The 24,630-nt window shown below is 36.0% G+C and overlaps 2 protein-coding genes across 3 annotated transcripts in view; both read right to left on the minus strand.

The window, feature by feature from the left end:
- The window catches only part of LOC127526110 (craniofacial development protein 2-like), a 1,015,936-nt gene that overhangs the window by 840,070 nt on the left and 151,236 nt on the right, over positions 1-24,630 (minus strand). The gene's annotated exons all lie outside the window — the stretch shown is intronic.
- znf592 (zinc finger protein 592) overlaps positions 5,258-24,630 on the minus strand; it is a 128,062-nt gene continuing 108,689 nt past the window's right edge. For both annotated transcript variants that reach the window (XM_051920312.1, XM_051920311.1), the window contains 3 exons: positions 19,872-19,981; positions 16,624-16,771; positions 5,258-7,516 (listed from right to left, as the gene is read on the minus strand). In XM_051920312.1, coding sequence (XP_051776272.1) covers positions 7,037-7,516; positions 16,624-16,771; positions 19,872-19,981 — 738 coding nt within the window. In that variant the 3' untranslated portion in view covers positions 5,258-7,036. The remainder of the gene's footprint in view (positions 7,517-16,623; positions 16,772-19,871; positions 19,982-24,630) is intronic.

A 24,630-nucleotide genomic window follows, 5' to 3' on the forward strand; every position in this document is an offset into this window, starting at 1 on the left:
GGGCGGCATGTTGGTGCAGTGCATAGCACGGACACTTCTTGGATGCTGCAGGTGCTCCAGTTTTCCATCTACATAAAGAAGGGCATGTAGGTTAGGCTAACTGGCAGTGTCAGACTGGACCCTATGATGGACAGGTACCCAGACCAGGCCTGATTTCTGCCTTGAACAAGTAATTGTGATAGCCCAGGTCAGCTCCACACTCCTTTGGTGCTTCCGGGTGCCATTTGAACCCTGAACCAGCGATGATGTACCTGAGGATTAGCTGCGACAAGTGAGGACACATACAGTAAGCAAGGGGTTGGTGTAAGTGCTTCATGCCTTTATTTACAAAAGCAAACAGTGTCCAAAGTGAGAATCTCCTCAAATAATCCATAAAACGATTTGAAACGTAGAGGTTAAAACGTTGAGTAAACAATCAAAATAATAAAAAGGTTAAAATACAGGCAGAATTTTCTTTTAAAACTGCCATGAGCCCCAGTGCTCTTTCTAAAATCTGGCATTACCTCAGTTGATCTCATCAGAACCTTGCAGCAAGTGGACATGCCCACCGACAGGTGCGGTCATCCTTTAATCCTGGGTTGGTGTTCACACCTCTAGTCCCTCTGCAGCTGAAGGACACCTTCTGAACCTCACTCATGTCTCCCTCTGCCAGTCCTTTGGTGCTTACATGGGAGATGCTGCACAATGGAGCTGCTCCTAGTCCCCTGCGTAGCTCGAAGGAGTGCCTCTTTCTCCGTCCCACACTTGAGCGCAGGCCTGATGCTCACTTCCCAGGAGCATAGTCCTGACCACCTGTCTCCTTTCATTGTGATACGAGCTCTCCTGATCCTGCCTCTTTCTTCTCTCTTAACATCAGTTTCTTTCTTCTTGTTCCTTCAGCCCGCTTTTGTCGCACAGGATCCCTTTATAACCCCGACTGGGTGCAGATGTGGTCCACCACCTGCTCTGAGATGTGAACGAGGCTCCTGACTGAACCACTCACATTTTAACATGCTCCAGGACTCCGTATTATTTATTAATATCTTGCTTCACCACTGACCTCTTATCACAGTAATGTCATGCGACTCCTTGGAAGTCATGTATCACATTCCGCCTACATAAGTAAACAGGGCAAATTCAACTAGCAAGTAATAGGATCTTTTTGCTGCACATTCTTTGATCTTGATTTGGGTTTGGCTCACCTGTCTTGAAAATGTGCTGTTTACCGTCTGCCCAATGACTTCATATTTACTCTTCTCATGTTTATTTATCTTTTGGTTTTTTAGGTTCCTTTATATTTTTTCACTTACAACAGAGATAGATTGTGGCATATTTCTATTGCACTTAGTAACAATATGTACGTATATGATAGTGTTGGTTTTTCAGCAATAAAAATGTAGTTTCATCAGTTTATTTTAGAGTTATTGACATGTGTACACAAGTGCAATGAAATTCCTATCTGCATGTTTGACCAACATAGACCACCTTGACTGTCAACCCGAATCTTGCTCTCGTGGTTATGTATAACAACAAAATAACAGGTAATGGTGAGTAAAACAGCCAAGGTTCTTTCACAGAGTTTTCACAAAATTGATACTAAACCTGTTTTGCATGCAAATTTCCAATCACAAAACTCACAAAAAAGGGTGTTATGGGGTTTTAAAAGTTTTGGGGCAGTTGAAAGAAAGAAGCATTGCCCCCTATACGCTTGGCAACACCCGTAACACCCCTTTAGGATTTATAAATTTCTCAGAAAGAGGTCTAGATTAAAATAAATGGAGAAAAACTGTACTTTCAAAGTACAATATGGTTAAATACAGCCCACAATTAGACAAATTACATACTCTTAAACAAATGTAATCAAGCACAGCAATATAATTGTGAAACAAAGTAGTTGAAACGAAAACACTGCACCTTGTTCATTAACATAACTAGTTTCATTGACTTTATATTAAGATAAGCCAGACGGGAAAGACAGTTAACACAGATAATGTTGTCCTTAGTTGATTTAGAGGCACTTGTATTTTCTTAAAGTTACAAGTATGCACCTTTTTTTTTTTAATTTTAATGTGATGTCACAGTCAACTCATCCTTGCTATAATACATTGCCATGGGTGAGTGATGGCAAAACCATTAGTCCGTGGCTTGATGCTCTTTTGCTTCTAATTTAAACAAAATCATGTAAAAGTTGTAAGTTAACATGACATAGTTAATTATGAGCCTGTTTCACAATGACGGTTAAATATGAGAAAGCAGGTCTTTGGCTGGCTCTTTACTAGCTATGTAGACTTCTCATTTATCTTTACACAGATAAACCCAATACCAAGCCTTTAAGGAGATGCCCAAAACTATGTAAACTTATGTGTCCGTACTCGGGTTCAAATTAAGAACTTTGCTGTCCATGTCTGTGTGGTGGCATTGTCTTCCTCAGCTTGCTTTGGGTGTTAGGGTCTTTTCTTTGTCTTGTGCAATTTTGCAGGGGAAAGAACACCTCTTCCTGGTAAGATAATTTAAGCACAGAAATTCCATTGTTAAAATAAGGCTTGTGCTCCCAGATTTGGTAACCAGCACAAAGCCAAATCTTGAAGATGATTGTAGTTACTGTGATATCCATAAGGTGTGCAGGAGGGATTTCAGAGGAGTGTCCAGCTCCAAGAACCTTTAGGAATGAATATTTCCAGGTCTAGTAAAAGCATTGTTAGCTTTCTGGTCGTCAAGAGTGCTTTCAGTCTTCAAGGTGAATGTAGAGATGCACATACCTTTTTTTTAAACTTGTGCTGATTGGATCAGTCAGTTGCTGGGTGCAGGTTAAAGTCTGCTCATAGGACCCAGAGTGTCCAGCTTGTGGTTACAAGCTTAATATTGATGCCCTTCTTGGTGCCTTTTGGTTTGACAGCTCCCCACTGATGAATGTCTCGGTTATCTAGTGAAATGTAGAAAGCAAATTGACAAAATGTTGTATAATGGTATATCTGCAGAACAAATGACCCACCCAAATATGTGCCCATTTGAAATACAGGTGTGGAGAGACAATTTGCTTTGTGTATCTCTATCAGGGGGGTATTTTTCGTACGTGGATTATTCGTTTAGCCGGATGTAATTGTTGACGACTTGGCCCGATCCTGGATCTGTCAGTTTTTCAAAACTCTTGCTGGATGTGTTGTCATAGCAGCACATCCAAATCCTCAAACGTGCTTGGAGCAGGTTTGTTCAATGTAAACAAGGATTAGCTCACACACTTAATCGGTGTCAGTGCATGGAATTCATTCAGTCATGACTTCGCCGTTCATGAATGAGCGACTAACTGATATCGTTGCGCAAATTATAAAAAGAGAATTTCATATAGAGAGGGTTTTGCGCGATCGGCAAGATCCTTTATTGCTCCCGGAGGAAATTCTTTTTGAAAGATACCGCTTTAGCCGAGTGGGAATATTGTACCTCAAAGATTTATTAGCACCTTATATTCGAAGTCAAACTCGGCGAAGTCGGGCTCTCACAACCACACAGACAGTATGCATTGCTTTGCTGTGTTTTGCAAGCGGCACTTCTTTATATACTGTAGGCGATGCGGAAAATCTATCTAAAAGTGCAGTTTGCCAGGCAATTCGTAAAGTCTGTTTGGCTCTGAAATATTTCCTTCAGGTTTTCATAGTGTTTCCTGGATACCTGCGTGTGCAGACAATAAAAGAGGCGTTTCATGCCATTGCAGGTAGGTAGGTAACACACAGGCAAAAACACCCACAGTTCTATGAAGAATCTCACAATCAGCCTAACATTCTCATTACCCAGGATTTCCAAATGTGATTGGGGCACATGGGACTGATCGAGTGGAGTTTGATCAAACATTATTTGGAAAATGTACCCCTCCTCCTGATGAATAATCAAACACAGTGTCTTCATCAAATATTTGACCTTTGTCAATATCTCGTTGGTCAGACACAGGTTCTAGGGATATGACATTCCCTGCAACTGACCCAACAAAAAAAAGAGGGCTATATGGAACATACCTATGGCACACATTGAGGACAAATATATGCAGTGACCATCCTTTACCTGAAATGAAGTGACCACTGCATCCTGCCACTGGTTCTGAGGAGGAGTTTCCCCCTGGAATGCCCTCAGAAACAGGGTGATGGGCATTTGGCTGGATAGCCAACTCTTCTGCAGGGGTTAGGTCTGGACCACGTGGACCTCCACCTGTTTTTTTGCTTGTCTGCCTTATTAGCTTTAAAATTGTTTTTTATATTATATATGATTATTTATGTCTACAATTCTTTAAATAGTTATATACCAATATTTACCAGTTTGAAGTGTATTCTTGTACTTCACTTTAACCTGTTCCCATGTTCTCCTTGTGCTCACGTTTGATCTGGAATTGTGACCTATTAAATAATCTGACACATAGGAAATGAAACGCTGCATTCAGTAAGTACAATGCACACTACGTAGCGTTTAATTTGTCGGCCACTTTTTGCCAGCCATCTTTTCTGGTTTGGGCTGCTTTTGCAGTGTTACCCCTTGTGCATATTAAATCTTGAAATTCTTCATGTCCTTCAAATAAAAGGTCTTGCTCCGCTTGTGTGAAAAAAAATGCGCCCGTTCTTTCGTCATTTTGTTACAGCCTATCAAAGACTTGCTGATCATGTTTTCTAGACTCAATATATATGGGCTTTTCAATCAGAGTGGGCACGCGCATTCATCTCGGATGAACAGATCCAGCTAGACTAATCTACTACATCACTGCGTTTGAAAAACCGACTTATCCCAGATGAGTTTCACCGGCATTAACTCATCCAAGATGAGGCATCTGATCTTGGATGATTTAAATGACGTACGGAAAATACCCCCCTGGTCTGCTCTTTTAGAACAGAGTGCCTTGTTTATACTGTTGTTTACTGGGTCACTAAAAGCTCAACAAAATGGAGCAATGCCCTGTTTGTCCTACGGTGATCTGTGTAGAAAAAAACTGACTGCAAAAATTGAGACAAATGGCTGGTGTGAAATCAAAATACAGAATTAGGAGAAACACACCAAGGTGGTTTCAGAAAATGGAGGGAAATGCAGAGAACGACTAAGTAAAGCAGCAAGATCAAAAATGTGGTGGTAGATGACATGAGAAATAGGCAAATCAATATTAATGTTGCCTAAAACCTTACAAAGTGAAATATGAGAATTTGGGGGGAATCCAGAAGACCTGAAGAAAACAGTAGATAACACCTTTTAATCATGTTTTGTTGTTTTTATAAGAACTAGATATTAATAGGACACCACACAAAACTTAACATACACATTTTATTTGCAATAAAGGTAAGTAAATGCAACAGCATGGCTCAGTAGCCACTGCAGACTGAACAGAAATTCAAAGGTTTGGGGAAGATCCCTGATAAGCATGTGTATTCACCTGCTACCTATAAAAGCTAATTTTTAAATTGTACTGTATACTACACTACACATTATCAAAAAGTACAAATTTTGTGTATATTTTGTATCAAAAACAGTGAAAGTTGGTATTAATATGCATGGGAGATAAATATGTTAAATTAACATCTTCAGCAAATATAACAAAGCTAGATTCCTGCATAAAATAGGAGTACATACATAAAGCAATGCAGTGATGATGTATACTTAAATAAAAATACACAAGAGTCAATATGACTATAATTAATAAATCTCCAAAGTAATTTATAAAATTGAGTAATATGGGAGATATATCTTTAAATAGAAGCAGCAGTCTCTTTTACCTGCATTCACAAAAAAAATAAAAAAGCACATCTGTATGGAAATAAGAATTACATACGCTTACATACATATTGATTTAAAAGCACTTGATTATGCTTCTGGCATTGGTCAATGGGCATTATTTCAGATACAGGTATCCCATCAGGTGAAGACATTAACGAAAGCAGCTGTACTTAAAATATTTAAGAAAATAAAACAAGTCAAATAGACCATCTTAAATGCTGGAAGCTAAACTATTTTTGTCTAGAACTCTTGTAAAGAAGAAAAGGTCAAGTGATTCAAAGTAAAACCAAGTGAGACATACAGACATTTCAGAAATAAATCATTTATATCTAACATATGTACCATTAAAAGAAGTGAGCTCCAAATTAATGGATGTAACAAGAAATTCTGTATTTTTACATTTACGTGTAGAATAGATTTGTGCAGGTATAATTCATAAAAATGTCACCCCAGTAAAAAAGAGAAACAATTTAGCAATATAGAGATGAGCCAATTGCTAGGCCGGGGAGGAATTGCTGCTTAGGTCAGATATATCAGCACGGTTGATGAAAAATCCTGGTGAACCACAGAGAAGAGGACACATAGATGAGGTAAATTATTTGCAATGTGAAAAGTATTTTCTGCAGATAACAAGAGTGTCTTTCAGAAATCATTCTCAGACACAGATATTAAAAACAGAAGGTAAAATTTATCTTCTCCATGAAGGGGATGATATGAAGCATGCAGCAGAGCATCACATTGTAATCCAGCTCAGCTCATGACTCAGTGGAAATGATCTCCACTCTAACCACACTTCATTTCTAAAAGTTTTTAGTGTACTAAACCAAGCAAACTGAAATATATTTAATGAAGGAATAATAAATGTTAGTGAACCTAATCATAAATGTACCTTTCAGGAAAGGCAAAACAATGTATTGGAAATGTAAAGCAACAGCAACCGATGAATATTTGTTGGGAATGGCAGGATTTCTGAGAAAAATACAATTAAAAAACATTTTGGAACACTTGGAAAATAAACAAAAAACAAAAACAAAATTTGTGCGTTTAAAAACAGAACATAATTCCTAAATAGTTAGGCATCTCTTGTCCCTTTTTCAGTCAGAAATCATTTCAGAAGTACAGGCATCTGGTGTTCTAGTTATTTAGATAAAAGTTAACAAGTGTAGTGGAGAAAGAAGAAAAACAATCTTTATTTTGAAGAAATGTGACTTTATCTGATCCCACCTCAATTTTATATTCAGTAAGTTCACAAACAATAACAAAACATTCAATTCTCCCAACTTAAAGCTGCATACTAGAAATATGAGCCTTTTACTTATTGATTAATATCAACTCTCTCTTCATTTAAGTTATCCATTCTATGAGACTTTAAATGAAAACTGTACTCTGACTGCTTTTTAAAGATTTCACTGCAGAAGTTGCACTGTATCTTTGTTTCTTCATTTTCTGTATTAATAATGCTCTTTCGTTGCAGATGGGAAATTTCTATGTTTTTCTTGCAAACATCAAATTGCAAGTCTTCCTTTTCAGGGTCTTTAATTTTATGAACTATGAAGAGATGTCTATTGAGAGAGATGTGAGATGTATAGCACAGGCAACAGTGTAGGCACTGAAAGGTGGGAGAATCTGACTTATGTTGAGGTATATGTGCTTGAAATTCAGTTGTATTCTCTGTGGAGAAGCCACATTTTGCACACTTATATTCTGTTTTCAGTTTCTTTGGGGGAGACACAGCAGAAGTGTTATTCTTACTGCCTTCAGTGTCGGCGTCATCTGCTGTCCTTTTTACAGGCAACTGAAAATAAAACACAAAATTGAAAGTGAAACACTTTTATAAAGGTTTGCAATGCCATACGTTTCAATTTAAAATACATTTTCTAAACACAAAATATAATTGTTTTACTATATACAGTGGATTCAGAAAGTACTTAGACTTCTTCACTTTTTTCACATTTGCTATGTTGCAGCCTAATCAATTTTCCCCACATCAAGCAAGATTCAATACCCTGGAATGACAAAGTGAAAACATGATTTTAGAAATTTCCACAAAGCTTTTAAAAATAAAAAACTGAAATGTCACACTGACATAAGTACTCAGACCCTTTGCTATGACATTTTAAATATGACACAAATGCATCCCAACTTTGATTCTTGAATCAAAAACATCTGGTACAAATCTTCCTAGAGCTGGTTACCTGGCCAAACTGAGCAATCATGAGATACAAAGTGATTGAGAACCCAATGGACATTCTGGCTGACCTACAGGGGACCTGTGTGGAGCTGGGAGACATTTCCAGAAGAACCATCATTATTGTATCACTCCATTGATCTGGGCTTTATGACAGAGTGGCCAGACAGAAGCCTCTATTCAGTAAAAGAAGCATGGAAGCCCAATTGGAGTTTGCAAAAAAGACACACCAAAAGGACTCCTAGATTGTGTGAAACACAATTTTGTGGGAAACATGAACAGAGCAAACAACAGAGATATTCTTAATGAAAACCTGCTCCGGAGCTCTTTGGACTTCATACTGTGCCAAAGATTAATTGTCCAACAGGATAATGACCTTAAGCATAAAGTAAAGACAACACTTAGGGAAAACTCTGGGAATGTCCTCAAGTTGTCCAGCCAGAGCCAGAACTTCAACCCAATCGAACATCTCAGACATGGCAGAGATTGAGAGGATCTGCAGAGAAGAATGTCAGAACATCCACAAATCTCGGTGTGCATTATATTCAAGACAACACCTGGGTGTGATCTATGCCAAAGGTGTTACAACAAAGAACAGAGTTTGTTACTCTGGAGTACTGAGTTTTGCTTGATGTAAGGAAAATATGAAGTTTAGAAATTTTAGCACAAGGCTGCAGTATTGCAAAATGTGAAAAAAGTGAAGGGGTCAGAATACTTTCAAAATCCGCTGTATAAATCAAAACATTGTGCATAATATAACTGGCAACAAAGCCTCATCCCTCTCTATTTTATTTCCTCATATGTAGAGGCTGGCCACACATTCAGGCAGGAGGGGATGTTCTTTCCCTCACCTGTTATTTGGTGGTTTCTGACCTAGAGGCCTAGGTTTAAGACTCAACATCTTAAGATATGAATTAGAGAGGGTTAAAGTAAGAGGACAAAGTGATACACAAGATGCTTAAACAAATAATAAATCAGAGGGAAATAAACCAAGCAAGGAACCTGTAAAAGGAGAGGTACTGGGAGATGATGGTTAACATTGTTATTTCACAGCTAAACAGGACCAAGTGTGATTCATGTTTTAGGCCCTTTCAGTGTGAGCACTGCAAGTTCCCTCGTCATTTTCTCCAGGTACTTGGTTTTCCTCCTACAGTCTATAGATGTACAATTAGTGATTCTAATATTGTATGACTGACCTGGTGTATATATGATTGTGTATTGAAGTGGAATGTACACTAACTACAGCTACTTGTATAAATATTATGATGTTAAATTTGCATACAAATTGATAAATATTTTGTATGTCTTTATTAGTGAGAAGCATTCATGTCCCGTCCCCCAACCCCCCCCCTAACCCAAACCCAGACTATGTCAGGAAAATTAATTTTACGAGAGTTGGGGGAAATGCCTCAAAGAAGTTTGGTACATGTTTCTCTAAAGTCTCTCAACACCCATAGGAAAGTCAGACTGCCTAACTAACAAGCTTTAACTTAACATATGGTTTGGAGGGCAGGTGTTAAGGTGTTCTATACCCCCATTGGTCTGAAGTATGGCTGTTTGGAACTGGCTTGTATCAAAAGCCTTTAAGTACCACAACGCCCTATTGGCTCTAGGGGTTAGACAGAAAACCTATAAATTTGCTTGCTTTACCATCCCCTCCATCTCTCTTACCAAACTGATGAAAGACCATCTCACACCATGAACAAAAAAAGGACAACACAATGAAGAGCACAGCCCGGCAGCCATATTGAGACAGGCATGTGGCTTGTCTTGAAGAAAGCTGACCACAAATGATGCCTTAACTAGAGACATTTTAAGTAACTAACAAGTCTGTGTGCCGCCTGAAACTACATATCACCATTCTATCAGGTTGTATGGTTGCCAATATTCAAATGTACTTTACATATTGTTATTATTTATGAATATTATCAATAATACATTGTTAAAATTGTAACTTAACTCGTGCTTGTCTTTTACTACACCTTAATTGCCTGAGGTTATACATGTAGAAAGGAAAGTGGGGAGAAGTTATATACTATAATACCTTATAAACAGTGGTAAGTCTGGGAAATTTGAGGCATTCTGACAAAGGCTGCATAATAATACAAAAGGGGAAAGTAGAGCAATATTTTACTCTACCAAGACAAAACATTACTGAGTTGTCATTTTGCATCTGAACTGCTACTGCAAATAAAATAAAAATAATACGTACAAATGCTTTTGCTGATCCAATTCTGTGAAAAATGCAAGTAGCATTTTGAAGTGTATGTGTCAATTTATGTACAAGCCCGTGCTGAATTGCTTCAACCTGATTTCTAGTATGTATGCAAACCAAGGCATTCTCAGACTGACTGTTCTGATTATTGTATACTAGCAAAATACCCGCGCTTCGCAGCGGAGAAGTAGTGTGTTAAAGAGGTTATGAAAAAGTAAAGGAAACATTTTAAAAATAACGTAACATGATTGTCAATGTAATTGTGTTGTCATTGTTATGAGTGTTGCTGTCATATATATATATACATATACACATATACACACACATATACACACATATACAGATATATTACAGTGATCCCTCGCTATATCGCGCTTCGCCTTTCGCGGCTTCACTCCATCGCGGATTTTATATGTAAGCATATTTAAATATATATCGCGGATTTTTCGCTGCTTCGCGGGTTTCTGCGGACAATAGGTCTTTTAATTTCTGGTACATGCTTCCTCAGTTGGTTTGCCCAGTTGATTTCATACAAGGGACGCTATTGGCAGATGGCTGAAAAGCTATCCAGCTAACTTTCTCTCTCTCTCTCTCTCTTGCGCTGACGTAGGGGGGTGTGAGCAGGGGGGCTGTGTGCAGCTGCTTCCTGAAGGACAGGCTGCACGGAGCTTCGCATACTTAAAAGCTCAAAGGGCACGTATTGATTTTTTTTATCTGTCTCTCGCTATCTCTCTCTCTCTCTCTCTCTCTCTCTTCCTGCTCCTGACAGAGGGGGTGTGAGCTGCCGCCTTCAACAGCTTTGTACCGGCGGTGCTTCGCATACTTAAAAGCCGTATTGATTTTTTTTTTGACTGCTTGCTTTGCACTCCTTTGAAAAGGAAGATATGTTTGCATTCTTTTAATTGTGAGACAGAACTGTCATCTCTGTCTTGTCATGGAGCACAGTTTAAACTTTTGAAAAAGAGACAAATGTTTGTTTGCAGTGTTTGAATAACGTTCCTGTCTCTCTACAACCTCCTGTGTTTCTGCGCAAATCTGTGACCCAAGCATGACATTCTAAAAATAACCATATAAACATATGGTTTCTACTTCGCGGATTTTCCTACTTCGCGGGTGGCTCTGGAACGCAACCCCCGCGATGGAGGAGGGATTACTGTATATATACATATACACATATATTTTTTATATATATATTTTATATATATATATATATATATATATATATATATATATATATATATATATATATATACACATACATACATACATATACACACATAGATGCACTTACAATAACATAGAAATCAATATAAACAACATTAACATCATTATCATATGAGAATATGAAGTAATATATAAGAAGCACATTTCATATAAATATAAATTATTAAACAGTAAAATCTTCTTCTATAATTTGCTACCGTGGCTTTTCGTTGGTCTGTCCAGGATTTTAAATCACCTGTAGCTTGCAAACCGTTTCACCTATTGACTTGAAATCTGGTACACATATAATACGTCACGTCTACTATCCGCTTTATGGGTGATGATTGTATTACTCTTTTTATGTTTATTTTATTTTAGAATCAACTCCTATCTGCGCACACCAGGGCGGCCGTGGGCAGATGTGTATGGTGTATTCACTCCATGTTATCGTGCATTGCGCTGTCACTGGTATTTTGATAAAAGAATTTGAACAATATATAAGAAGCGTATAAATTATTAAACAGTAAAACATTAACATTTAAGAAGTAAAGTTACATTGAGTACTACTGCAGTGCCTTCGGGTATACCTCATTTTTTGTTTGCCCATTACATGCTTAAATGTATACATTTTTTGGTGTACCTACCCGAGAACACGCGACATATAACCGAGCGTGGGAGAAGCATGGATTTTAAACACGCGTTGAGTTCATCTGCTGGTCTCCCTCGTGGAATAACTGGTAATGTTTGACTAAAATGTACAGCGAGTAAAACGACATTACCTCCTTTTTTTTTTTTACGATCTCTGAGATCTTGCTTTTTTCGGTTCAAGGCTTCATAAGCTCTTTTATGTGCCATGGTGTACTTAATAAGTACTAATTATCCCAAACCATCATCTTTGAATGTTGCAAGACTTTCGCCTTGTATGTAGATCGGGGTAATTACATTCATTGCATTCCTAGTCTGAATCACAATCTGATTGTATGGGTGGTTACCTGGCACTGTAGGGTTGCCACCCGTCCTTTAAAATACGGAATCGTGCCGCGTTTGAGAATGAAATTGCGCGTCCCGTTTTGAATCAATACTGGACGGGATTTATCCCGTATTTTTTTTATCATTTTTTTTTTAAAGCAGCGTGTCATGCAAATCATCCCACACGCATTTTATGAATATGCCTCCTTTCCTACTTTTGATTGGGTAATACTTGATGTCATCGTTAGTTTGATTGGTCTTTTTAACTGTCCAGTGAGGAGGGCGTGTCTTTTAAGTAGAGTCTGCAAAGTGTTGGCACTGAGATGTGGCGTCAGCGCCATAGTTGAAGCCCCTAACGTTGCGGTCAGCAAGTCGGCTAACATCCGCCATGTGCCGTCTTTCAGTTGCGAGAAGCAGATCATAGAATGGTTGAAACTGTTGCCCCTAACGTTGCGCCACGGCGTGTGGCTCGTTTATACCTCGTGTCTTCTCATTAAACTTTTATCTCGCGAATATGTTATTGCAATCCGCAGCGGGAGCGTTTCTATAAACTTAATTTAAAGTTACGTTTTACACCGTGCTTTGTTTCCCTTATGAACATGCTTGTATGCTTCACTCGCTCCGTTCTCAATTGTTTAATTAATTTTTTGCTCTTCGCTGTTTCCGGCTCTTCCTCCATTTCCCCCTACTTCGTTCTTTTATCTCGCGAATATGTTATTGCAATCCTTAACGGGAGCGTTTCAATAAACTGATTGAAAATAGTTTTGCATTTACCTTTTTAGTAAAAGGCGAGCTTTTAAGCCTGAGAAATCACCCCGTAAATGCACACGTTTAATTGCACATGTGTTAATATGTATGCTTACACAGTATTAAAAGACAGTCAAAAATTAACGTCATTTACCTTCGTTCCCGCGTGTGACTCGTGCTGTAAATGTCTTCCTTGTTTTTAGTTCACGTGATTACGTAGGAGGCGTGATGACGCGATACGTGACTCCGCCTCCTCCATTACAGTGTATGGACAAAAAATATGTTCCAGTTATGACCATTACGCTTTGAATTTCGAAATGAAACCTGCCTAACTTTTGTAAGTAAGCTGTAAGGAATGAGCCTGCCAAATTTCAGCCTTCCACCTACACGGGAAGTTGGAGAATTAGTGATGAGTCAGTCAGTCAGTCAGTCAGTGAGTGAGTCAGTCAGTGAGGGCTTTGCCTTTTATTATTATAGATTTAATATGAAGATGCAAGCAAGTGTACATTAGAATGAGTGCTCCATGCTAACATCTCTTAAAAAAGAGAAAAAGTGCTGTCATTTTCAATTTTTTAATTTTGCTGTTGATGTAAGGTGGAAATGGAAAATGGATTAATGAATTTAATAAATTGAACAGCCTATAAAAGAAAAGGAAAATAATTTAAGTGAAAATAAAGAATATCATAGAAGTTAAGAGTCAGCCTCACTACAGATAGAAAATATAATAAACACAAGGACAGGGTTGGTATGAGTAAACATTACCCTATGATCAATAATTACTATTATGCATTGTAATTGTCTGTTATATGTAGGAACTCTTATACATACAAAAGAAAACTTGAAAATGTTTTTATTAAAATGGCAAATTTAGTGAAACTATTTAGACACAAACAATGTGCTAATTTATTCATGAAGTTGTTTGCTGTGACTGTAAAAACAAAAAAAAAAAGTGCATGGGCATTTAATTTTTAGTAGAACAATAAATACAACTAGATAATTAAAAATCAAGTTCATTTAAAATGACTACCAATGAAAAATCTGTATTTGCATGAGAATCTAAAAGCAGAGTTACTGTATCTTCTGCATATTTAAAACTGTGCTTAGTAATCATTTATGTACAAAATGTGCAGATTAGGGAGGAAACAAAACCTTGTAAAGATGACAGAGTAGAGTTAAACTTTGTTGGTTATAATTCACTACAAAAGAAAACAGTAATATAATTAGTTTTGCATGAACCTCATATTTTGCCAACTTTTCATCAACGAAATTCAGCTGAATGGTATTAAATGCACTGGTAACAACTACAAACAAAATATCAACTATATTGTGTACAAGCCCTAGATGCTCAAAATTGTTGTTCAGCAGTACTGAAAGGACACCCTTTCATCCATAAGAAAGGTATACTGTTTAAAATCTAAGAGTGCTGTAACCTCAGAAGGTGTTTTAATATCTGCTCAGAATGCTTGAAATATATGAAACAGAAAGACTAATGGAACATAGGTCACTAAGTTTGTTTGGTCTACTGTTATTAGTAGTAAAAAATTAATATAATTTCCAAAAGTTAGGAACTCCTCTATTGCTCTATTAACCATTGAAATAGCTTCTGAAAAGGGTGTGGTGAATGTCAGAACATGCTTATAAATTTTTTACAACTGAAACCATCTGTGCCATGAGCTTTGTCCAGTTTAATAAATGTAAATTGTGATCTAACCAAATTAACACCTTTTTCAAACCCTACAGAAAAACTGCTTCTGTGATGTCTGACAGTACACTTGTGATTTTTAACAGTCCCAAGAAGTTTAAGATATACATATAGTGTACACATATACTTTATATACACCAACACACCTTGAATACACACACATGCACACTATATTATATATATCCAAAAACTGAAATGTCAACAATGTGTAAATATCCAAAATCACCCGACCCCACCACTCAAAACTTGATTGAACCACTTCTATCAGCTAAAACAGCAAGTAGTCTTTTTGAATAGGACTGTATTAATATTACACAATGTAATAGAGCAAGACTTGCCCGTTTCTCCCTACAAAACTTCTCAAGCAACAGTGGACTCATCACAGATATTCAATAGGGTTAAATTAAGGACTCCGACTGGGACACTAAAGGACATTTAATTTTATTCATTTGGAGACACTTCATTGTTGCTCTGGCAGTGTGCTTTGGGTTACTGTTTTGTTGAAAGATAAATTTCCTCCCAAGTCTAAGTTTTCTGGCAGATGGGATAAGTTTTCATCCAGGATCTGTATTGTACAGCACTTACCTTCCAATCCATCCTGACCAGATTTTCAGTCACTAATGCTGAAAAGCATTCACACAACATGATATTAGTGTCATGAAATTTTACAGTAGGGAAGGTGTTAACTGATCTGAATTTTTTATGCCACATATATCATTTAGTGTTAAAGCCAAAATGTTCCATTTAACTCTCCGCAAACCACAAGATTTTCTGACACTTCTTTGCGATATCTTCCAAGTGACATCTTTTTTTCACTCTAGGACTTTTCTTTGAGAGCCTCCCATAAAAATGTTTAAATGCCTTGGAGATTGTTGATCTATTCGGTCAGTTGTAATGCTGTGTTTTTAAGCGCTTAACAAATAAAAATGGTATGGTATGGTATGGTATTAACATGCTCTCCAACTGCAGTCACTGACTTCTACAACTCAGTTAAAATGACAAGTGTCATCACAGTATCCTATTTGATAAGTGTCATTCTTGATCAATGACAAATTTGCAGGTAGTGTGGTTGAGGTTTCATATTTATTCCACTATCACATGATGGGCTATATATCAAGTTCCAAGATATGTTTACTGCCTTTACTTCTGACCTTATTTTACAGTAATCCACCTGACAATTCACTAATTTGATCACAATTGCTTTTCTTTATTTGTGCTTAGAAAACAGATGTAAAATACTAAACAAATTCTTATGTAACAATAAACAAAAAATCTCAAAGGCAACCCAGAAATCTTTTCAAACATTTCTGAAAGTAATATGAATACACCCAATGATAATAACACAGCCATTTCACTTAGAAGACCCCAAGGTCATAGCTAAAGTATCATCTAAGCACCATTAAAAATATGAGAAATTACTTATTTTAAACACCACTGAAATTAAGTAGATTGTCATAAAAGACTGCATTATAAATGTGTAGTAATAAATATTAACAAAACTACAGATCCATTAATCGCAACAAAGTTTCAATAAATAGAGTATATTAAAACTATTTTTAATACACAAAAATAATCAAAAACACTTAGTAATTTAATTAAACATCTTAATATGTTAATTTATTTGCAGATAATGCTTTAATGCTTTTTTAAAAAAAAAAAAAATCTTTATTACATAAAGACACATTACATGAAGACATGCAGAATTCATTAGAATCACTATTCCAATTAACATTAGTACATACTGGCCTGTACACATATTGTGGAAATGTTGATGCAGAATATGGCATTAATGTGTTTATACATATTAGGCAAGGCCTGCTGATACTGATAGTTCATTTATGAAAATTGTTTATAAAAGCAAAACAAAAACTACTTTACCTCAGAAGAACACATGTCATTCTTATTCTCTTGTTGCAAGTCTCTTGACATCTGGCTGAAATCTGGATTTTTAATGCCATGAATGAGGCTGATGTGATTCTTCAACATAAAATGCTTTGAAAAAGTAATCTTTTCATCTGTGCAATACCTTTAGAACATCAATATGCAAATTAAATGACAAAAATAAAGTTAATCTTTTATAATATGCATAACAAAAGCTTATATACTTTTTACAAGATTATGGTCTGAATCACAGATTACTTAAAATAATAATAATAATAATACATTTTATTTATTTGTAGGTGCCTTTCTAAACACTCAAGGACACCAAACAATACATAAAACACAGATTATAAACAAAACTAAAATACAAATATTTATATCAGACACAGCAATTGTAATTAAAGAGAAAAAGCAGTCTTAAACAAATGAGTTTTAAGTTTAGATTTGAAAAGTGAAAATGATTCAATATTTCTAAGCTCAGATGGTAGTGAGTTCCAGAGCTGTGGAGCAGAGCAACTGAATGCTCTGCTCCCCATAGTGGTAAGACGGACGAAGGGGACAGTCAAGTGGATGGAGGAAGAGGATCTAAGGGTACAGGAGGGAATGGAAACATGGAGGAGGTCAGACAGATATGGAGGGGCAAGGTTGTGGATAGCCTTAAAAGTTAACAAAAGAATTTAGAATTGAATGCGGAACTTAACTGGAAGCCAATGAAGCTGCTGCAAAACGGGAGTAATATAGTGAATAGCTGAATTCTGGACCAGTTGAAGCTTATAAAGATATTTGCGAGAAAGACCAAAGAAGAGGGAATTGCAATAATCCAGACAAGAAGTGACAAGGCTATGAACAAGCCATATAGCAATGACAGCAGGATAGTAGTGGTGTGGGGAGTGAGGGAAGGGTGAATATGATTAATGTTACGCAAGTGGAAATATGCAGACCAGGAGAAGTTATTGATGTGGGACTGAAAGGATAAAGTCCTGTCAAGGATAACACCCAGACACTTAACCTGTGGTGAAGGGGAGACAGAGGAATTACCAATAACAAATGAAAAATGATCAGTTTTGGACAATGTTGATTTTGTACCAATGAGGAGAACCTTAGTTTTGTCACTATTTAATTTAAGAAAATTTGAAGAAAACCATGATTTGATTTCTGCTCAAACTAGAAAAAATGTTTTATGCTATTCTGAGAGTTTTAATATCACAGCTAAAGGTTTCTGTAGCTCTTTTAATCCAAAGGTGTCATTGCTACTTAAGCTCTATTAATCTTATGATGTACACATTAACATACTGTAATATAGGAACGTCACATAGCCATGTTCTGTGAACTAGTTGTACAAAACATTCTGTGATTTAAAATAAACAAATATCTGATATGACTAGATGAGAAAACAACATTATGAAAAAAGCTCTCGACTCAGGAAAGTAAAGCTAAAGTAACTGTGGCAGGACACAACTCTGGAGAGGGAACCTTGGCAAGTACAATTACTATGAATTAAGTACTTACTAATTTCAAAGATAAGGTGATACTATTCCTAATAAATTACAGCATAACCTTCTAGAAGTGGAGTCAGGTATCTCTCTCTCTTATAGAGAGAATAGCCAATTTATCAGAGGCAGTATTTCTTACTATATAATTTCTCTATAATTTGTCTAGTGTTGTAAGTGTACATAAAACTAGTAGGTGTTTATTATAGAACTGTCCATGTACAATTTAGAGGCAGAAAGACAAGACTAAAATATTAAGGAAAAGTAGGCACCTGATGCACTGGCCTAAGTACATCAGCAAGAGTAACACTATTGGTTTTAACATAGGAAAGCATTATGGCAGTAATGTGAAAGGGTTCCCATACAAAAAACAAAACATAGTTAACAGTAATTCAACAGCTAGAAATAAATCATTGAACTAAGACTGAGAACAACCTGAAACAACTTACGCAGAGTGACATATGGGTTACAATCAGCTAACTAACATACTGAGAACAACTGTGGTGCCAAAAGATACTTATCAGAATGTTTAACTCCACCATCAATAATGGGATATGGCAGTTAACTAATCAATTAAGCTACTCTACTTGTCAGCAAAAAGCAAGAGATTGCGCACTTGCAATGGGCTAAACTATAAATACGCTTGGGGACTAGGAAACCAGTGCACAATGAATCTTTATTCCAACCACTTCATGTTGACAGTGGAAAAAGAATTAAAAAAAAATCAGGAGTAAATTTTATTTATAAAGCACATCTAAAACAACAGAAGTTGACTAAAGCTCTGTACAGCTTCCATAAATACACAAAAAGCAGATTAAATAAATAGTATAAATATTATGGGAAATAGTAAGTAATAAAAAAAAAAGTTTAAAAAGCTAAGGCAAAAAGAAAGGCTTTCAGGCAAGATTTAAAAGACTTTGGTACTGACCTAATATAAAAGGGTAGACTGTTCCAAAGCATAGGAGCAGCTACTGCAAAAGCACAGTCCCCTCTAAGCTTAAGTCTAGTGCTTGGCTTTAGACAACACCCCCAGATAACAGAAACATGCATTAACAATGGACTTAATTTGTTTATCATAACTGACTTGTTCTGAGGGTAAATGATGGACCAATTCAGTAAACAAACTTACTTACTTAGAAAAGATGCCACTCAGTGTATCATCATTAGGTGAAACGCAGTAACTAAAATTAGTTGCACATTTGCAATCTAAACTTTGTACACTGAATTTGTATCTGAATCTTACAGTTTTAATTAGTGGAGAAAGATCTGTCCTGGAAATATTGTTCCAGCCACATTAGACTCCGTTTCTTTGGCAGTCATTTTAGGTTTCAACAATAAACATTAAATCAGTTTAATTTCTTAAGATATTGACCAATAGTTGAAGCAATGAAATTATGTTTACATCCATCCATCCATCCATTTTCCAACCCGCTGAATCCGAACACAGGGTCACGGGGGTCTGATGGAGCCAATCCCAGCCAACACAGGGCACAAGGCAGGAACCAATCCCGGGCAGGGTGCCAACCCACCGCAGTTATGTTTACATTTTGTTGTCAAATTTGACTCAGGCTAGGGTTTATTTAAAACAATTGTTTCTTGGAATGTGGCAGAAAACACTGATAATCTCTTAGGATTGAAGAAACATTTTGGTTTAAAAAATAACAAAATTTACTGAATCAAACAGTGCACTTATTCACATATTAGAACTGAACTCTGAAAAAAACTGTTTAATAAATAAAGTGAATAGTTACTCACCAGCAAGTGTACACTTTCTTTCCATTATGATCATTGCGAGTGTGTCTTTTTAAACTGGTTGAAGAACTAAATGATCTCTCACAATGTCGGCATGGGTATCTCTTCACTGACTAAAATAAATACACAAAGTTTGCAATAAAAATACATGATTCATATGTTTAGTGTTTTTTATGTATATTAAAAATATATGTTCTCATTCATGTATTTTAATTTCTTCTATTCTGGCTACTGCTTGCCTATAACATGCACAGCAGGTAGTATTTTCTCGGACATGACCATGACTCCAGATTTGCAGATACTGTATGTTAATGACTGTGCCACACTTGGATGCAGATTATTACAATGTGTACTGGTCAGAAGGATATCAGCATCTGCAAAAAGTTATGTGACAAAAATCAGGTCATGAAACTAGATGCTCACCATTCTCGGGTTATGCCTTCATAGTCTGCCTATGAAAATCACAAGCAAAAGTGGATGTTAGGTGCATCCTTAGTGAAGTTTTACACACGTTTTTAAACTAGGGATGAACCTAGATACTACTGGGTACTCATATCAGTCTGATAACTCCATCCACCTACATGAACTCTATAGGTTCCATCTTATCACGGTACTGACTTGACAGTTTAAAGAGAGTCTAGGTGTAAAGGTGGCAAAGCTTTAAGCTAGCTGGAAGTAAATCACTAAGTGACTGAAATCTTCCTCTCATACAGAAGATATAAACAATATGTTATTACTCAAAAAACATAAGATGACTGCTTTTTTGCTGGAGAATTGAGGAAACAAGTTGTGCAAAACAATCAACATTAAACACATGGCATTTGAATATCATTCAGATATCCTTGAGTGTTTAATCTTTTTGATTACTCAGGTTTAGTCCAGGTGCAATGTTTATTTCAATTAAAGCTACCACATTTAAATTTGAAAAAGAAAAAAAAAAAGTGTGTGAATTTATTTAACACCACCCTTTAATATTTGTAATAAAATTCAAAATTGTAAATATCTTTGTTCGGCATTGTGTTAACCACTGCCGACACTGTCATTTGCTGAAGGACCAAATTATGCTGCAAGAAGAACAACCATGGCAGTGGTACAGCCAAACTTTACACAGAAACAGCATTAATGAGAAAGTGATCACTATGAACTTATGCTAATAACAAAATAAAAAATAATTTAAATAAAAATAAGAACATATTCATTCCCAAATCACAAAGTGTCACAATGCTAATTTTCATTGTCAAGCAATTGACAACTCTTTCATTACAAATAGCATGTATATACACTGATTGGCTGCTGATAACTCCATGAATTTTGAAAACATCTCCCCAACGCTTCCAACCCCTTCTATAAATTTTGCTTCCCCCTCTTTAATTCTCTGATACTTGCACTTCAGATATACTGCATCTCCAAATAAAACTCAAAAGTTACAACTACTGTTTGAAAGTTTTTCAAATAAAAAACAAAGAAATCCACACTGCAAAATTCAAATTATGCAATGCTGTTTTTTACATGTTAAGTAATTTAAGCATCTGAAAATTTGTCACTTCCAGAATAATTCTATTCTTGTTTTTGAGTGGTTAGCATGTATTGTCATTAGTAATAAATAATAATAGAAGGGAAAACAAACAAAATCACATTAACACAAAAGGCTTCAATTAATTTGTTAAGCCCAGAGTCTCAATTTATACATAATAAGCATACCTTAGTGAAGCAAGCTGTTCTTAATCCTTTTTTGGCAGGGTACAAAAGTAAAATAAAATGTCAAAACACTTTCTCTTTGAATAAGTCATTTTGTGGGGTACTATGGTACTATGCTATTTGTTTGTTTACTTTTTTGGTGTTCCAGTTTTTATTCCAGCAATTTTCATGTTAATAGCCTGTCCAAATAATTCTGAAATTTTATCAACAACAGTTCTTAAATTTGTCATCATTTTCCATCTAAAATTTGCTGTGAGTTGTTTGAAATTCTAAATCTAACACTTCCTTTAGGCAATTACATGATCCCCACTTATCACCGTTGTCACCCTCTTATTTTATGTATAACGCAATGCAAAGAGCACAGTTAACTTCCTTCATATTATAACAAATCCCCATGCTCAAAGTTCTTAAAGTTGGAGAATTGTATTTCCTTTACAAAAACACAGAGAGAGAGATTACATTGTTGTGTACTAAATATTTTTTAACAATGAGTCATATTAAAAAAATAGTAATGAGAATTTTAGAATACACCTACATTGTATCAGTGGAGTACATAAAACAAATGTTTTGGTATGCCATTCTATTCAATCACAGAATTCAAAAGTGAGCCCAAATAGCACATGGGTATGATGCCACTTTTAAGCTTTGAACACTAAGAAAAACATTAATAATCTGTATTTATATATGTACCTAGAAAAACAATATTCTATTTAAATATATATATATATTTTTTGTAGGAACACACATTTTGAATATTATTCTAAAAACAATTTGTTATTCATGCCTTTTCTGTAGGCGACTATTTTGATTATGATTTGATTAAAAGTGAGTATGCCTATTTTGATTAAGATTAATTTAAAACTTGGTATGTCTTTTTGGGTGTGCTAATTTTTAAATAAATTTTATTAAAGGGTAAGGAAGCAAATGTACAAAGGAGAACTGCACCATAATATAGTTAAATATTGATTACAATAGCATTGTTACATTATAGCTATTACATCATCACTATTATTATCAACAATATTTCATTAAAGGAAAAAAGTCAAAACATAGAAGCTTTGATAGACAGATCAATACTACAGTAGTATAACAGTTATAATAGGTCAGTTGGGAGCATGCACCAATAGCACATTGCTGCATCCACCACACGATGAACTATCTGAATTGGGATCAGACTGCAGCAGGCGACACAGTGGCTCTACGGCGATTGCAAAAAGCACAACTAGATACTCTCAGTGCAAAACAATTGGACAAACCTCTAGCACTATCAGAATTACTAGATGCTATGAACTCAGTTCAGAGCAGGAAAACAGCAGGCCCTGATGGTTACCTAGCTGAATTTTATATAAAAAAATTTTCAATTAAGTTAGCTCCCCTTTTAATAGCAACATTTACAGAAGCTAGAGACAACAAAATCCTACCTCAAACTTTTCGCTAAGCATTAATTACCGTATTTCCTTAGCAAAATAAGGACTTATTACAATGTGCATCATACAGACCAATCTTACTTCTAAATAACAATGTCAAGATACTCTCCAAAGAAAGTCCTTGCCAGTAGGATTGAGAAAGTTCTTCCTTTGACAGTATCACAAGACCAAACTGGATTTATTAAAGGCAGACACTTAGCTTCCAATCTTTGTCGCCTGTTTAATGTAATATATTCAACCACAAAGTCGAACATCCCAGATATATTATCATCGTTGGATGCAGAAAAAGCATTCAATATGGCTAAACTGAACTACCTTTTCACTATATTGAAAAAATTTGGGTTTGGCCTGAACATATGTACATGGATTGAACTGCTGTATACCAGTCCAGAAGCTTCAGTTTGTATTAACAATATTATTTCAGACTACTTCAAACTAGAATGTGGTATTAGTCACCACTGCTTTTTGCAATCGCCATGGAGCCACTGGCAGTTCACTGTTGAAATGCTTATGAGATAAAGGGGATTATCACAGAGGGACTTGATCAGAAAATTTCACTATATGCAGATGATATGGTACTATACATATATACAGAACATATAAAAACATTTTAAAGTCTCTCCCTTTTAAAGATCCCAGAGTACTTTGGGAAAAGTATCTCTCACTCAACATTTTGGAATAGGAATGGAAGGCAGCAATGCACAGAATTCACTCGAGCTCCATATGTGCAAAGCATACAATTATTCAACTCAAAATCATCTATGGAGCACATCTGTCTCACTTAAAATTGTCCAAAATGTTTCCAGGGCAAGATCAAAACTGCGAACGTTGCAATCAAGTTCCAGCCTCACTGGGTCATATGTTTTGGGTGTGCACCAAATTAACATAATTTTGGACCGAAATCTTTAAATGCCTTTCAGACAGCCTGGGAGTCACAATCTCTCCTAATTCACTAACAGCTGTGTTTGTTGTACTTCTAGATGGTCTTACTTCACTATTGGCACGAAGACTTATCTTGCTCAAATGGAAGAATTTTAACTCGCCTCTTTTCAGTCAGTGGATAACTGTTATATACTACTTTAAACCGATGTTATATACTACTTGAAATTGGAAAAAATTAAATACTCACTCTGTCATATCCATAAAATAAAGAATGTGTAAATAAACAACAAAATATATTTTTAACATTTTTTTTTCTCTGTAGACATTTATTTTAAGCTAAGTTTAAAAATATTGTCAGTTAGAATACATTTTTAATTTGGCTAATATAGGCATTGCCAGCAATCCGCTTTTGTATTAACTGTGTTTTTACTGCACTGCTCAATTTATATACAAGATACTGCTGTGTAATATTTCTGTTCTGTAACATGCCCTATAATGCTATAAGCTTTTAACTGCAAAAGTATACTATATCGCCAAAAGTATGTGGACTCCCCTCCAAATTTCAGAGTTCAGGTGATTCAGCCACACTCATTGCTAACTGCTGAATAAAATATAACACAGCCTTGCAATCTTCATTGACAAACACTGACAGCAGAATGGATCATACTGAATAGCTCAGTGACAATAAACATGGCACTATCATAGGATGACACCTTTGACAAAAGTCAGTATGTAAAATTTCTGTTCTGACTGAT

The sequence above is a fragment of the Erpetoichthys calabaricus genome, chromosome 17 (assembly GCF_900747795.2).
Source record: "Erpetoichthys calabaricus chromosome 17, fErpCal1.3, whole genome shotgun sequence".
NCBI lineage: Eukaryota > Metazoa > Chordata > Cladistia > Polypteriformes > Polypteridae > Erpetoichthys > Erpetoichthys calabaricus.